Source organism: Dama dama, chromosome 15 (assembly GCF_033118175.1).
Source record: "Dama dama isolate Ldn47 chromosome 15, ASM3311817v1, whole genome shotgun sequence".
NCBI lineage: Eukaryota > Metazoa > Chordata > Mammalia > Artiodactyla > Cervidae > Dama > Dama dama.
The window spans coordinates 82,201,407-82,218,473 of NC_083695.1; the positions used below are offsets into that span (position 1 = coordinate 82,201,407).

The window sequence follows — 17,067 nt, forward strand, 5'->3', positions numbered from 1 at the left end:
AATCCGACCTCTATGCAATTAGTCCAATGTAGATACACAGATACTTTAATTAAAACAAAATATGCTCTGAAGAGATATGTTTTCACAGATGACTGGAATTCCAAGTATTTCAACACATTTAATGTGTTTATTCAAAGTACGAGTCTTTATGAAACCTTCCACTAATCGAACTTGTTTGATGAATTTCCCTTGAAAACATTTTGAAGTGAAAAAACTCGGTACTTAGTATTATACATTTATGTTTATTAACATTTGGATATAAATGTACTTCAAACACCAACAGAGCTAAAAGACTATGCCTTCATCTTGGGTTTAACAGATTTCCCACCCTAGTAACTGGATTAATTCTTACAAGGCAAAGGGAATCATCTGTCGGCAAAGGGAATCAGGATGAAATGGGCACTGTGGGCTTCCTCCTCCATCCACTCTACTGATGTTGGAAGAAAGCCAACGCTTCAGACACTCTATTGGGTGGAATTTCCTCGCCTCTGTTCAGCTGCAAAGAAACATGGCTACTAGCACTCAATCCTTGTAGATTTCAAATCTCACCATTTCAACCAGACTTCAGAAGTGCACTTTCGGGGCTATTCACTGAAGGAAGAGAATGATGGAAGAGACGTGCAGTTAACAAGTCAGATGCCTTATATCCAGAGTCCCTGTTCTGTGTCTCTGGGCCAACTTATCTCCATGGACCTAATGGTGACCGTGACCCTCTTCATCCCCCAAACATTTTTTCTTTTTTACAGAGTCAGTCACAGTCTATCACGGAGGACACAGAACACAGTGCGAGCAGATATCTGATGACTTCAGACCAAACCGATCCACAGAGCGGCCAAGCCATCACAGTTGAAAGTCAAGACAATCCTTAGGAAAAGAGCTGTGTATCCTGGGCATGGATCTGCTTCCGAAGACAGGGCAGCACGTCCTGTCTCCTGTTCCAGTCAAAGCTGCCATTGTCAGGTAACATGAAAACCAAGGTCCTGGTTTGTGTCAACTGGCAATGGTGCCATTTGTAGAGTTTGTAGAACATTGACGAGTGGCCACCAGTTTTCCCACAGGTATGCACGCTTGTGTTTCCAGAAATGATAAAAAGACAATGCTTGGCTGCTGTTTCCTGCTGCCTATCCACAGTAACATGATGCAGAGCTTTCTGCTAAAGCATGAGGCTCCTGAGTCTGCTGTTGAAGACCTGTCTTCGAGAAGTCAACACTGGAGCTAATGCTACTTATGAGAGGACAACAAGCTCCGTATATTTTGTATTAAACCACCGGTAAAAAAAAAATGAAGACAATATCATTACTTTCAAAATATAGAAAGTCAATAGCTGAAATCATTTAGTAGTAAAATTTTTTTCTACATATAACCTCATACATGTAAAGAGTATTAGAATGATGCTTCAGCTATATTTGACTCTTGTTAGTGTAAGGGCTTCTCACTCAAGTAAGGCTTCGGAGACTGTCTCAATGCTCAAGGTTCTGTGACGTCTCACACCCACTCTCATTCTCTATTTTGACTAGGAGACAGACACTACATTGGATGTGGCAGGTGTTTTTTTGTTTTTGTAAGAGAGTGCAGAGCTGTTTACTGTACATAAACATCAGCGTGGAAAACGCTAATACATATAGAAAGAACACTGGTACAAGCTTGTTTGTACAAAGTCCATCAAGATTGTCTTGATGAGAATCTTCGCTTTGTGACAAAAAAAAGTTTGGCCTCCACATACCACTGCCGTGGTATGGTCATGTCATCAAAAAGCAAACCTACTCCAGGAGATATAGAAGATTCTTTAGGAATACTGACTCCTTCTCTAGCTAGTCAAGACCAGAGTGCAACTGTTAAAAATCATCAACCTTATCAGGATCTTGAAAGCCAAGGCACCAGTCCACTTTACAGCCACATCAACAATAAACCATCCTTTTACAATCCAACGTGCCCCAAAGCCTTCTGAGTGTGGAATGTAGCACTGTATCGGGGGATCCCATATAAGCCTTAAGGATCACAAGAAGCTTTCTTAGAAAAAAAAAAAAAAGAAAGAAAGAAAAAAGTTCCAGTAGGATGAAACTGTTTTAGCAGTGTCTCAACTGAGCTCCTAAAACTGGAATTTCGGATATACAAGAGGACAGGAAACAGATAACTTGGTTTTTGTCTTTTTACAGGTCCATATGATTCTGTAAATGCAGCTACGATGCTTCGGCCAAAGATAAAGACAATAGGGTGGTGGACAGGGCAGTTACCACCAGGGCCAGCAGTGGGCTCAGACCGCAGCTTGGAGGAGCAGCCATTGATTTTGTGGTTATGTGGCTGGAAGCCCCAGCGAGACCATCCTTTTCATAATCACGCTGTAAGAAAGAATGTTTTCATTATCACCCACTGCATGTGTTTGTTCTATCACGGCATATTTTAGCCTCATTCTTTCTCTCTCCGATCCCTGCCCCCAACTAGCTGTACGGTTTACCAAAGCCAACCCAAGATTTTTACCCCTGCTCCTAAGGTCACCCATCAGCTGTGCAACATGGAACCATTCTCCCTTTGGGTATCACTGACTGAGGAGGGATGCTCGCTCTCTCTATCATGAAGAAGGGCAGGAAGAATCACCTCAGGAAGCCTGCCCAGGCAAGTAGGGATTCACAGAGAGATGAGTCACAAACCGCACTGGAGCCTGGCAATAGCCTTTTCCTCCGCTGGCTGGTTCAACCCTGGACTTTACAGATGGAGGATTTGCCCTGCTTGTCAGTCAGAGTCCCAGCCAGGACCCAGGCTCCTGGACTCTCGGTCAGCACAGCTGTTCTTCCCCAGGATGGATTCCTTCATCCCCATCCCTAGGACCTGCTCAATCCCAGAAAACCACATCCTGCCACCATGAGCTATAACTGTAAATTGGGGAGGGTAACGTGGCCCGCATTGGCTACTTCTGGGTTGCTGTAAAAGTCAAAGGAGCAGTCTAGGGGACATCTGGTAAGCAGCAAGAGGGGTTATGTATCTTCTCTGTGCCGGCTGAACTTATGTAACTGTGGTCACAGAGGTTCTCATGGTACCGGGACAATGGTATCTGTGCTGGTCCAGTTCTGAGATGAGGATCCCACACTTGGCGCTTGCTTTGTACACCAGGATCTGCCCCTGGCTCCAAGGGCAGAGGGACACCAAGGGAGACTCGGATTTTTTGGGGGCTTGAAACCTTGTTGTCTTTGAGTCCTTTCACATCACACCCTGTTCCAAGGTGTTTCTAGGCTCTGTTTCTAGATTCAGGGAGACTCAGAAAGAAACAACTTACATCAGAAAGACAGAGGTGGGTACTGCCTGATATGTTGGATTTCAGCTTCTGTGCCTGGGAAAAGACAAACACACAATTATTCATACATACTATGGAAGAGCTAGAGAAGGAAATGGCAACCCACTCCAGCATTCTTGCCTGGAAAATCCCATGGACAGAGGAGCCTGGCAGGCTACAGTCCATGGGGTCACAAAGAGTTGGACACGACTGAGCGACTAAACCATTTTGGAAGAGTAGTTATTGATGATCAACAGTATAAGGCTGTGTCATTGTTAGAAATATGTGAGTCACAACCATGAGCCCAAATATAATTAAAATTTTTCTATTAATCCCGTAAATAAAGAGATAACAGGTAAAGAAAATTTTAACGACATTTTCTTTAACTCAACATATTACCATTTCAACATGTAACCAGTATAAAAGATGATTAATGAGATACTTTTCTACATTCTTTAAACTTTCATACTAAGTCTTCAAAATTTGGTGTGTTGGACAAAATACACCTCAGTTTGTACCCGCCCCCTCTCAAAGCCACTGCACACGTCACAAAAGAAAAAAGTTTTAAAGTCATTTATAATCTGTACTTATTTGTAGTTCTGAATTGTTTATGAAGTGCCTTCTAGGTAAAAATGTTGTAATAAATATTCTCATTCATCAGTAATATAGAGATAGGTCTTCCTGAATCTTGTGTATTTGTTCATCTGTTTATTAGTTGTTCCAGTCCACAAACACTTACTGAACAATTTTCCAGGGTTGGGCATATGACAAAAAGGATGTGGTCCTGGGCTCATGGGCCTGCCTTCTGGTGGGTAAACCACTCAGCACTGGGGGCCTCAGGCACAGGGCAAGGACCCTTTGACAGGTCCCTTCCAAGAATCATGAAGGGTATCACAGACCCCAGATCTGTCCATCTTAAAACTGCTTCCTGGGCAGTTATAAGTTCCTGAGCTGTACGAGCTTTAAGCTCCCTATTTTCTCACAAATGGAACAAGTTTCCACTGGGTTTCCACCTGAGAAATTGAGTTAGAGGAAAAACTCCATTGCTCAATTATAATAAAAACTGCTGACCCAATACAGCTCGCTTGTTTTATAAAGGAAAACAAATTAGAGAGCAGAGACGTTAAGTGACTTATTCAGGGTCACAGAGTGATCTAAGTTGTAGAGTCAATATTTAGAATACGGGTCTCTGAAACTTCTGAACGGAATCGTGCTCTTTCCTATTTTCCAGTGTTTCTCCCAGAGATCTTAGCATGCTTGACTCTTCATGTGCTACTTACTTGCCTCCCAAATCCACTCAAAGAAACCCTCCTATACCCCTCCCCCTGAAACTAGGAGCCCTTTGGTAGCAAAAGACAGAGAGTTCATTTGCCAACAGGATGGCCCTGGTTAAGCATCACACCTGAATCTAGGAGCATCTGGGCAACCAGCTCTGTGGGGATGCACTGGCAGGCTGCCTACTGCAAGACAACTTTTGCGACTTGTTGAAGACATGCTAGGCTGAGATCATGTTATATTCACACAAGGAGTAATTTATTGACCATAATGCTACTTGGGAGGCATCATAATCTTTACCTATATTTGCATATGCCAGCTGTGAATATGAAATCGAAACCTTTAAACAGGCATCAAGAAAAAGACACTGTGAAGCACCCCTGGGCTGTTCAAAGGTCACTAAATGTTACGTATAAGAAGATCAGAGGGCAAATCAGAAGAGGGATGGAGCCTTCCTCAAAAGCCTACTTTTAATCTATATTAATAGCAAATCTGGTCCACTGCATTGTAACCTATAGAGAATAATATGTAGAACTTTGCACATTTTATTTCTGCTCAAAGCTGGAATTGTGCCAGACACCAAAATGGCCCCGAAACATCACATTCTGTCTTTTCTTTTCTAGGCGGTAATCTATAAAAGACATAAAACCTTGCTAAATACCTTTGCATAAGTAAGAAGTTCACTAAGACGTCCAACTCTTTGCAACACCATGAACTGTAGCCTGCTGGCCAGGCTTCTCTGTCCATGGGGTTCTCCAGGCAAGCATACTGAAGTGGGCTGTCAATTTCTACTCCAGGGAATCTTCCCAACACAGGAATCAAACCCATGTCTCCAGTATCTATCTGCATTGGCAGGCAGGTTCTTTACCACGAGCGCCACCTGGGAAGCCCCTAATCTGTTAGAGACATAAAGCCTTGCCCAGGGTCTTTGCATAACTAAGAAGTTCACTAAAACGTGCAGAGAAGGCAGCCTGACTTGTCTGGGACACATTAATCCTTCAATTTGCTTCTGTGCTTTTGTCACAGTTAAGCTACACCTCCGTGTCCTAGACTGCAGTGCCCACTAAGAGATCCAAGGGCTGGTTGGGCTTCCCTCCTATTTTGTTCTATATGATTAGCAACAGACTGCAGTGTTTTTTCTCTTTGTTTGCACCGTCTGAGAGACTCACTGGCTACACTTCTAAGTCACTTTAGAAACCCGCTGATGTATTAGAAAAAATGCCCATCTATATTACCTGATTGTGAAGGGGCTACCACCAACGGAGTTTAAAAGGTCTTGGTGCTGTGTTATGCTTAGTCGCTCAGTCGTGTCCAACTCTTTGCCACCCTGTTGCTACTTTAACTAATTTTCTTAAATGGACTGCATTGACACCGGTCAATTTTGGTCCTAAACTAGTCACTGAGAGTTCAACTGTGTACAGGATCACAGCTGTACAACTGTGTAGACATGCCCTGGTCTAAGTTCCCAGGCTGTTGCCTTCTGTCTGAGAATGGTTGGGATGGCTGGTCAAATCACACAGGAAAATACATGGAGACCAACTCCACGCCTGTGAAGGCTCTGGGCTCTTCTTCCCTGCGAGGCAGGCCTCTTGTTGGCCTCTGTCTAAAGTAAATAGTCAACTTCTGGCCTTGTCTCCCTGCAGCCCTATGGTTTCATTAAAGCTAGAGGCAGCAACTTCAAGCTCACCTGGCTTCAAGAACTATTCTGTGAGCAGAACTGGATGAACTGCTGAGGGAAAGTAACCATGTGCCACCAGGCTTCTGCAGAGTCTTTGAGAAAAATGCCTTCTCTCCTGTCAAACCCGTGACCAATCCACAGAAGCACTCAGCACTCCAGAAGCTTAGCAGTCCATGTATGCCGGCTTCTAAATACTCTGCTTATATAGTGAGTTGACACTGCTTCCCATCGAGAGGTTGGGGGATCCCGGAAACCCTCACAACCTCAGAGGCAGGGCAGAGAAGACCCTGAGTTCCACCAGAACCTCATGAGAACCACAGTAAGATCTGTGATATGATTAGGAGGCGGAGGGCAGATAACACTTGCATAAACGAATCAGACTGCACACAGACATGAGGATCTTTTAAATCCCACACCAAACCTGGGCTGGAGGGCCAGTGGTCTGCTGCTTGGACTCAATGGTGTCAGCTGGGTGTCCAATGCCTCTAAGGGTTCATAAGCTGCAGATGGAGGGGCAGAGCCTGGGAATTTATACCTGTGCATGCCTAGCAGCTTGCATGCTTATAAGTCCTGTATTCATTCTGAATCCTTCCTGTGACCACCAAGGGTCAAAAATCCCCCTACGCATATTCAGAGCCCACTTAAGAAAATCCAGCTCTTGAAGTCCCTTGTAGAAGCCTGAGCATCTGTTACTTCCACCATGAAATTAAAAGACACTTGCTCCTTGGAAGGAAAGCCATGACAAATCTAGATAGTGTATTGAAAAGCAGAGACATCACCTTGCTGATAAAGGTCTGTATAGTCAAAGCTTTTTCCAGTAGTCATGTATGAATGTGACAGTTGGACCATAAAGAAGGTTGAGCACTGAAAAATTGATGTTTTCAAACTGTGGTGCTAGAGAAGACTCTTGAAAGTCCCTTGGACTGCGAGGAGATCAAACCAGTCAATCCTAAAGGCAATTGATCCTGAATAGTCATTGGAAGAACTGATGCTGAAGCTCCAATACTTTGGCTACCTGAAGCGAAGAGCCAACCCATTGGAAAAGACTCTGACGCTGGGAAAGATTGACGGCACAAGGATAAGGGGGTGGCAGAGGATGAGATTGCTACATAGCATCACAAACTCAATAAACAGGAGTTTGAGCAAACTCAGGGAGACAGTGGAGGACAGAGGAGCCTGGCCTACTGCAGTCCATGGGGCCGCAGAGTTGGACATGACTTAGCGGCTGAACAACAACGACAATAATCCTGAGTGCTTTTTAAAACATCAGCTATCACTGTCTTACTAGTCATGTCTGATAAATGCAAACAGATACAATTACAGGGCATCTCCCACTTTTAACTATTACAAAGATAATTTACATATTTTGAACATGGACTCAGTTGATGAAAACTGGGACAGTCCCAGGAAAACTGAAAACAAAACAAACAAACAAAAACTTCTGAGACCTTGCAAAGTATAAGGTAAGGTAGAAGAAACTGGGAGAGCACCATTTCCAAGTCCTAAATTGATAAAAGCAGGAGTGTAGTAATGGAACGAGTTCCATCTGCCAAGCCCTGCTTATTAAGAAGACAGAGGACTTCCCTGGTGGTCCAGTGGTTGAGAGTCTGCCTTTCAACGCAGGGGACTCCGTTCTATCCCTGGTCTGGGAACTAGGATCCCATATGCCATGTGGAGCAGTCAAAAGAAAGAAAGATATACAGGGGCCCAGCATAAAGCTTGACTAGCTAGATCTATCTAGACACCAAACCGTACAGTTTGTGGCTTTAAAATATGATCTTTCTTTTTTTTTTAAAGAGGGATACAAAAGAAGAGAATGAATTTCAGTTTTTCTAAAAGTTAATTTTAACCACAGTTCCAGCATGTTGAAAAATGAATTATTTAATCTCTTTCATGAAAGAGGGTTTCATATCACCTAATTCATAGTTATGTGGTTATAAGAGAAGCCTCCAAGTTGGGGGAAACCACCAAAACACGGGACCACAAGGTTTTCATCTTGAGACAGTGAACAGGCTGCTGGAGAAACCCATCCACAAACCTGTAGCTTTTCTCTCTTTCTGGAACTTGGTCTTTAGGCTCTTCACAACCCTTATCCCTCCAATAGTCTTATAAAACTGTCACTGGCAGTAATTCCCAAGTCCAGGCATGTCACGTAATAGAATTTCTGTGTCACTGTAATTGCAGCCAGACTCCACCAGTCCCTGGCACTAGAGGGTTAATAAATGCATTAGATGCTATTAATCTCTGTTACCTGGAGTCAGACGATGACTCTCCTGCTTTTTAACCCTGTGATTAGCATTTGGAAAGCCTGCCTGGTGCCAACTGCTTTCCTGTACAGAATGCTCAGACATACATAGAGTCCAGAACTCTTTGTCAAGCTAACTCATCAGGCACCGCGTGCCCCACGCGTTCTGGCCACAGTGGGCTCTCCCAGAGCCTCGGGTGGGATCAGGCTTTGGAGTTGCACACTTGCTCTGTTTACGAAACTGGAGACTTAATAGCATACCCACTTGCAGCTTGGCTTTTGCTGCCCCAGGACTAGTGTTTAATCTTGGGTTTTTAGGCAGCTGTCAGCCAGCAGGGCATGGAACATTTCTCTACTCTCCTCCATGTATAAGAAAAGCCAGTTTCTGCTCTACCTCCAGAAAATAAAACTGGAGGAAGTTGCTCAATCCAATAGCAACAGATTGCCCAGGCTGCAGCCAAATGGTCATAATTAATGATGCTTCTGGTTCTTTTCTCCCTTGCTTTACTGATTAGAGAGATTTGCTATATTAAGAACCTGTTTGCTTAATGACAGAATACAAGCAATAAACAGAGAAATACACAGACTGTAAAATGCAATCAACTTTGCTCTCCAGCACTCACTAAATACCGAGCTGTATCTATCACACTTGTCAATACCAGTTTATCAGCATACAAGCCTCTTCTGCAGCACAAATTGGACCGTTGCTAGGGAAAACCATCGCATGAGCTCTTTCTGAAATAGTCCAGAACTCAAAGCCACTTCTCAATTTAAATCTGCACATCTTATATTTTCTCATAAGACAAAGCCTAAGAAGGCTGTGTACCTAATTTGAAGGATAACAGAGCAATCAGTTATTACTTTCTCATTTTTCACACTGCATTTTAACAAAATGAATTCACCTGATTATAGACATTTATGGGTACACCTTACTATGTAACAATTCTGTATGTGCATGTGACACATATTTGCCCAAATTAATTTCTACACACACAAAGAAGACAGAAAAAAGAAGCTGCCTGCCTAGTGGATCTGAGCAAAGTAATGGTCATGTGCCCAGTGGCACACTTCTCAGCTTTTCAGATCTTGCCTGTTGACTTTGGGAGAGGCAGGAGATGTTTTATTTCTGGTCAGGTCACAAGCAGTTGGCCAGCCTTTCTAAAATCCCTGTCCCTGTCTGTTTTGAAACTCACCTTCCGGGTGATTTGCTTTTGCTACGAACTTAGTAACAACTGCTTGCAACCACTGGTCTGAATAATGTGTAGTCAAGTCAGCGTGTAAAACAAGTGGACACATAAACAAGGTCTGCTCTGAGCCCCTGGGTTTGGGTGTTTGTCTTTCAGAGCCTATGTTTGGCTGTTTCCTCCAAGCTGATTTTTGCCAGCCCCATGGGTTGGGAAGGGGCGGAGAGTCTGTGAGGAGGGTACTAATGAGATGGGAGTGAAATAATTCTTGGGCAGCTTTCCTACCACGTCTCGTCTACCTACTCCCTCCAAGACACTGTGTCTGCATATTACCTGAACCTCAGCCAAAAGGCTTTCATTATATTAAGCTCTAAGAAGACCTTATAAAGATGTTTCACTCAGTACAGGCTTCGGAAGCCTCACTGGGTGCCAAGTTTAGTTAGTCTGGCAGACTCTGGGCAGGTTGAGGCCAGTCATAAGAAGGGGGTGGGGAGAGGACTGGAGGCCTGAAGGCATACTTCCTCATCCCAAGAAAGCATAGGCTCAGATTCCAGTTGGGCTGTTCAGACAAGGCCTCCAACAACCAGAGTGCAGTGAACTCACTGCATGAGTGAGTGTGTGTTTGGGTGATGTGGATTCATGTTCTAGAGTCTAGAAGGTATTGGAGACTTGGTACCTGTGGGCTGTTCCAAGTGTAACATTGCAATTTAGGTTGAGCTTAGAGCCAAGCCTGAGGAACTTCCCTGGTGGTCCAGTGGTTAAGACTTTGCCTTGCAATGCAGGGGGTGTAGGTTCAATCCCTGTTGGCATTAGTGGTAAAGAACACACCTGCCAATGCAGGAGACATAAGACATGTGGGTTCAATCCCTGGGTCGGGAAAATCACCTGGAGGAGAGCATGACAACACACTCCAGTATTCTTGCCTGGAGAATCCCATGGACAGAGAAGCCTGGTGGGCTACAGTCCACAAGGTCGCAAAGAGTCAGACATGACTGAAGTGACTTAGCATGCACGGCCAAGCCTAGAGTGGAAACTTTCTAACCTGACAGCCCTGGGGGCTGGGCCCTTGGTCATTAAAGAAATTAAGTTAAAGAGCAAAATCACTAAATCACTTTAAAATTACACATTTGTATCCATTTTTTAAAATTTAGAAACTCCTTTTTAAAATCACTGCGGTAAGAACACTTCACATGAGATCTACCCTCTTAAATTTTTAAGTGTACAACGCAGCACGGTTATGGACAGGCACGAGGTTACACAGCAGGCCTCTAGAACTTACTCATCTTGCATAACTGACCCTGCGTCCCTGCTGAACATCTCCTTATGCTCCCCTCCCTCAGCCCTTGGAAACACAAATTCTATTCTTTGCTTCCATGAGTTTGACTATTTTAAATACCACATGAGAGTGGAATCATGCAGTATTTGTCCCTGTGATGGGGATGTTTCACTTATCATGAGGTCCTCCAGATTTGTTCACATCGTTGCATATTGCAGAATCTTATCCTTTTTTAAGGCCAAGTAATATTCTACCGCCTGTATTGTATCAAACATTTTAATTTAAAAATTGAATGTCATACATTGACTGATTTTTGGATACATAATCAAGGCCACTTTGAAAAGTTTTTTAAAAAAAGAGTTTGCTGACTGGAATTCCCTGGCTTACGTTCTGCCTAAGCTACACCTATCATTTGCAATCTACAACATCCAGTTTTCATTTCTTTAAAACAGAAATGACTTCTGTTTGATACCCACCAAGGAATCTCAGTGCACAATTTCCCTATACTTAAAATTTTTTTCTCAGTCTTTTATTGTTGTTTGGCCTACACCTAATCCAAGGCCATTTTTAAATGGAAGCGGAATTTAAACTACATTGTAGTCAGCTTATCTAATTAAAATGTTCAGTAGTTAAGTCGTGTCCGACTCTTTGTAATCCCATGGACCCTCCAGGCTCCTCTGTCCATGAGGTTCTCCAGGCAAAAATACCGGAGTGGGCTCCCATTTCCTTCTCCAAATAAATAAATAAAATAGGTAAGCAAAATACCAAATACAACAGCACCTAAAGGTTTGAGAATAAATGATCCTGAATCTTTTAAGCTTGCATCTCCACTGGAGAAAGCAAGGGGCCCAGGTGAGCAGAAGGAGAGAGGCCCCTAGTGTGGGGCATTCAGCCTGCCTTGGGCATCGGATGTTTACAGGGGAATGGTGGCGAGGTTGGCTTATGTGGTGAATTGGTTAAATGTGGGTCAGTTAGAATTTCTAGAACTGATTGAGAACTCTAAATTGAATGATTTAGAACTCACTCCTGGTACCAGCTTGATTGATATGGTATGCTATAAAGAACACAGGTTAGGAAGGTCCTGTCCTGGCTTTTCAACCATCATCTATAATTATAATAACTGCACCCTGCTGCGCACTTCACAGAGTTGTGAGAATCAAATGTGATACTCGTGTTGGAAGTGCTTTTAAAAATCCAAGTTGCTGTTGATGATCTCCGAGCTCTTCTATGGTCCCTATGCTTAGCGTTCTCGGATTCAGGCAGGGGTGGGAAAAATGCAAAAGCTTCAGCTAATTTGCCTTGTGAACGTGATATTGAATAGAACTGGCTCGTGATCTTCTGTGTTTCCTCGGATTTAAAAATGAATGCGATGAAAGAGATACAGTCCTGTAAGATATATCAACAGTCCTCCATTAGCTAAGCAGTCCCTCGGGCTGGCCTGTCAGTCTCCCGCACACCATAAAAGGATGTCTGCAGCCTGGTGCTTGTAATTTAACACTAATGGCAGGATGGCAAGTAGCGCTGTGTGCAGACACTGTCTACAGCAGGGAGCTTAACGCGGCACTCGGCCTGGCCTTTCTTCTTTCCCTAACTTCACCAGATCATCTTACATCTATTTCGCTTTCCCCCAAGTTGAGGCAAACACAAGTTGCCAACTACATCAGAGAACCGGGTGTTTTCATTCATGCTTAACTTGCTTGATTAGTAAAATATTCAGACAAGAAGCAATTATGAGCTGCATTTTAGAAAATTAGGCCCAATTAATAGGAAGATTATGCCAAACATTGCTTGAAACAGACGTTTTGGTTTGGGGTGGGGGAACTTTGTAGAGCCAATATTCAGTGATCATGGTGTAATACTGACTAGGGGGGAAAGCCCCAAAAGGAAGCATTTGTTTTCCCAAATGTGCATTCAGAAATGCAAGTGTGCAGACAGCAGCAGAAAAGATTCATCGTGGTCCCTGGTGAGAAGTGCATAAAGCCAATTTCATCAGACACGCGCCCTCATCACCATCAGATAATATTTATTAAGCCTCTCATTCTCCTGTGCATTTATGTGCCCTGTAATGGTTCTGTGACTTATGGTGGCAACTAAGGTTTGATATAAAACGCCCAGGTCTGGAGACAGAACGGACCCTGGGCTTTTGTTCACTTGCTGGATGGGAAGACAGAGCATTCATGGGGCAGCAAGAAATCAAGCAAAGGCAAAAAACTGAGGAACTTTTTTTAAAAACTGTGCTTTTAATAGCCAGAGAAAAATGTTCTAGAAAATAGAGGAAAACCAAGTAGACTGATAGTGATAATGACTATGATGATCATGACTGCTACTCTTTAAGAAGAGCCTTCATTGGACTCTGTGTGGACTCCATTTGGACTCTGTGGGAGAATTCGAGGGTGGGATGTTTCGAGAGGACAGCATGTATATTATCTATAGTGAAACAGATCACCAGCCCAGGTGGGATGCATGAGACAAGTGCTCGGGCCTGGTGCACTGGGAAGACCCAGAGGAATCGGGTAGAGAGGGAGGTGGGAGGGGGGATCAGGATGGGGAATACATGGAACTCCATGGCTGATTCATGTCAATGTATGACAAAACCCACTGCAATGTTGTGAAGTAACTAGCCTCCAACTAATAAAAATAAATGAAAAAAAAAATTAAAAAAAAAAAAAAGAATAGCCTCCATTGATAATGATTCCATCCACATGTTACTGAATGCTCTCCAAGAACTCAAATGACTTTCTGAGGGGGGCAGTCCCCTTTGGTACAGATCAGGACACAGGGGTTTCAGAGAGGTTGGGACCTGCCCAAGTTTCCCAAGCTCTGAGTGGCTGTCTTGAGATTCGAATCTCTTTGATTCCGAATGTAAAACTCTTGCATATTAACTCCATGCCAGACACGGTGAACTGAAGTTTTAAGTCGCTCACTCATGTCTGACTCTTCGCAACCCCATGAACTGTAGCCTGCCAGGCTCCTCTGTCCACGGGATATCCCAGGCAAGAATACTGGAGAGGGTTGTCATTTTCTCCTTGAGCGGATCTTCCCCACCCAGGGATAGTCAAAACTGGGTCTCCACATTGCAGGCAGATTCTTTACTATCTGAGCCACTAGGGTACTCATTACCTATTATCACACATATTCCTTAAATCAACCCTTAGAATAATAAGGGTAAGACGCCTGGGGTCACACAGCCAGCATGGACAGAGCCAGATGAGGCAGCCTAGAATCAACCCAAGGGATCAGAGGTCAAGCCAGGCCTGGTGGGTTCTGCTCCCCCAAGAGCCCCCAGAAGTGAGCATCTGTCAGGTCACATCTAAGGTCCCTGAAGCCAAGGGGCAGGCAGGGTACAGCTGCCCTGGGGGAAAATCCTGCGATGTCTTCTCAGTGCACACCATCTTGAGCTTGCTCTCTAGCCTTATCCACGATGTGACTGGCCCTCAAACAGGAGGGACGCAGGGGAGGGGAACCCTTCATTGAACCTCCCCCCCAAGAGAACCAGAGCCATTTTCCTCCCACAAGTGAGCTCCACAGCTCAAACACAGGCACAGTCTATTATTCAGGGAAGCACTGTCGGTTAGAAGTCCTAAGGATAAAAGGTCAGTAGGGGATACAAGAAATTGGATTTATTTATAGTATGCGATCTAAGTGTGCTCAGAGGTATTCTTGTAGGTTCCCCAGAACAAGAGAACATATTTATAGCCAAGATGGTGCAGACGTCCTATTCCTTTTTATTAAGCATGTTTATTACCCAGCAATTGGGTTAAGCAATTGTCCAACTGCTGAATTACTATCCCTCTGATGGGCTGGCCTCACTGCCCTCTGGACCACAGGGGCTGGTGGCCTGATGGCTTTACCCAGAATGCATCGAGGGGGCCTACTCTTCCCCTCCCCATCCTTAAGTGGTTATTTTCCCTTTTTGAGAAAAGTAGCAGAAAATCCCAAAAATGTTTAGGAGAACACATCATAAATGGGTGACCATGTGAAATTATTTCAACTTGAGACCCACTTCCACAGGGTCCACATCCTGTACACTGCCCATGTTCATTCCCCAGATTATTCTGGGATAAAAGCCACTGAATGGTCCGTCCGTAAAGGCTCCTTCTGTCTCATGGTCAGCACAGACGAACCAAGAGGATAAAATAATGATATAAACAGTTACTGTGCTGGAGGCTCAGTTACTATGCTTAAGAATTTTAATTTGTTTAATTATCACAACCCTCCAGGTGGCCTGCACATTACCCCCATATTACAGATGATGAATCCAAGGACTGGGGAGCTGACACTACTGTCTGCTGCAGTCCACAGGAAGGCCCTATTTTATTATAGCAAGAAGTCTGGTCCTTCAGTATTTTCTACTTCGAAGCACATGGCCTCTTTTTCCTAAAAAAGCAACTTTGAGAAATAACCATGCCACTCTTGACACACCATCTGCATGATCCCTTGTCCAGCATTGGCATGGTCAAGGCTTCAGGTATATTACCTGAATGTGAACTTGGTTTGGGAGAAAAAAAAATGATGGCCTTGCCTTGACTCTCCAAAGGAATCCAGAATTATTAAGTGATACCCTCCCCTGATATAACATAGGGGTTGTCGAGTGCTGGGGTGGGGAATAAGTGCAGATAGCAGCTGAAGCCTGGAGCACATGACTGTCCCTGGGCAGCAACAGTGCCTTTCAGCTGTGGCATCAAGGCTGAGATGACCCTGACCTGCCAAAAGATATCCAAATGCCATTGGATAATGGACAGCCTTATGTTGTTCCTAAGCAACACCAAATTTCAACTAGAAATTCTCTGGAGCTGACTAAGAAGGGTGTATCATCTAGGGCAGGGCTTCCCTAGTGGCTCATTGGTAAAGAATCTGCCTGCCAACACAGGAGAAGCAGGTTTGATCCCTGGGTCAGGAAGATTCCCTGGAGAAGGAAATGGCAATCCCACTCCAGTATTCTTGCCTGGGAAATCCCATAGACAGAGAAGCCTGGTGGGCTACAGTCCATGGGGTTGCAAGAGTTGGACATGACTTGGGGACTAAACAACAACAACAATCAACTAGGGCCCTAAGTGTGAGATAGAAAAGGAGATAAGCTTGCATCATTTCCAGATGATGCAGGAGATGGGCTGCAGTCACTACAGATGACCACTCCCCTGTTTACTTCTCAGGTGGGCAGTTCAGAGTCAGCCTCCCCACTATTCATGTAACAGACATGGCTGCTTACAATAGAGTAGAAACAGGCTGTGGGCCCCAAGTCCTCAGATTGCATCTCAGAGAGAAAGGATTCTAGCCACATAAGGCTTCCTCTGACTGATGCCATTTCTCTGTAACAAAAACAGGGCTCTGAGCCAGAGCTCCACCCCCCTCCCAACCCTGGAGAAACACACTGCACCCAACCATTCTGGGACTGTATTCCCAAGGTATGCTCTGTATGCTCCATGGTTATCGGGTTTGCGTACCTGGCCCAGGACCTCTTATCTACTGACTTTAGTGGTGGGATGATATACCTGGAAAACCCCCAAAATATAATAACATGAACTATAATTCCAATGATAACATGACACAATGCCTTCTCCCCGATACCATATGCCAACACTTTTATTATGTGTAACGAGGAAATCAATCCTGAATATTCATTGGAAAAACTGATGCTGAAGCTGAAGCTCCAATACTTTGGCCACCTGATGTGAAGAGCCGACACACCAGAAATGATGTCGGGAAAGATTGAGGACAGGAGGAGAATGAGGTGGCAGAGGATGAGATGTTGGATGGTATCATCGCCTCAACAGCCATGAGTCTGAGTGAACTTCAGGAGATAGTGAAGGACAGGGAAGCCTGGTGTGCTAAAGTCCATGGGGTTGCAGAGTCGGACAGACTGAGTGACTGAACAACAATGATAGTGTACAATTCTATGATCATGCGGGCTTCCCTGGTGGCTCAGAAAGAATCTGCCTGCAATGTGGGAGATGTGGGTTTGATCCCTGGGTTGGGAAGATCCCCTGGAGGAGGGCACAGCAACCCACTCCAGTATTCTTGCCTGGAGAATCCCCATGGACAGAGGTGCCTGGGGGGGCTACAGTCCATGGGGTCACAAAGAGTTGGACATGACTGAGCAACTAAGCATAGCAGAGCAATGTAATAATGTAGGGCTCCCCA

The 17,067-nt window shown here is 44.3% G+C and overlaps 1 protein-coding gene across 1 annotated transcript in view; it reads right to left on the bottom strand.

Moving 5' to 3' along the window:
* Positions 1-222: 222 nt before the first annotated feature.
* Positions 223-17,067, bottom strand: part of GFRA1 (GDNF family receptor alpha 1) — a 224,154-nt gene continuing 207,309 nt past the window's right edge. Inside the window, exons 9-10 of the mRNA XM_061162737.1 lie at positions 3,272-3,325; positions 223-2,339 (exon numbers count right to left, since the gene is read on the bottom strand). Of these exons, the coding sequence (XP_061018720.1) occupies positions 2,181-2,339; positions 3,272-3,325 (213 nt within the window). The 3' untranslated portion in view covers positions 223-2,180. The remainder of the gene's footprint in view (positions 2,340-3,271; positions 3,326-17,067) is intronic.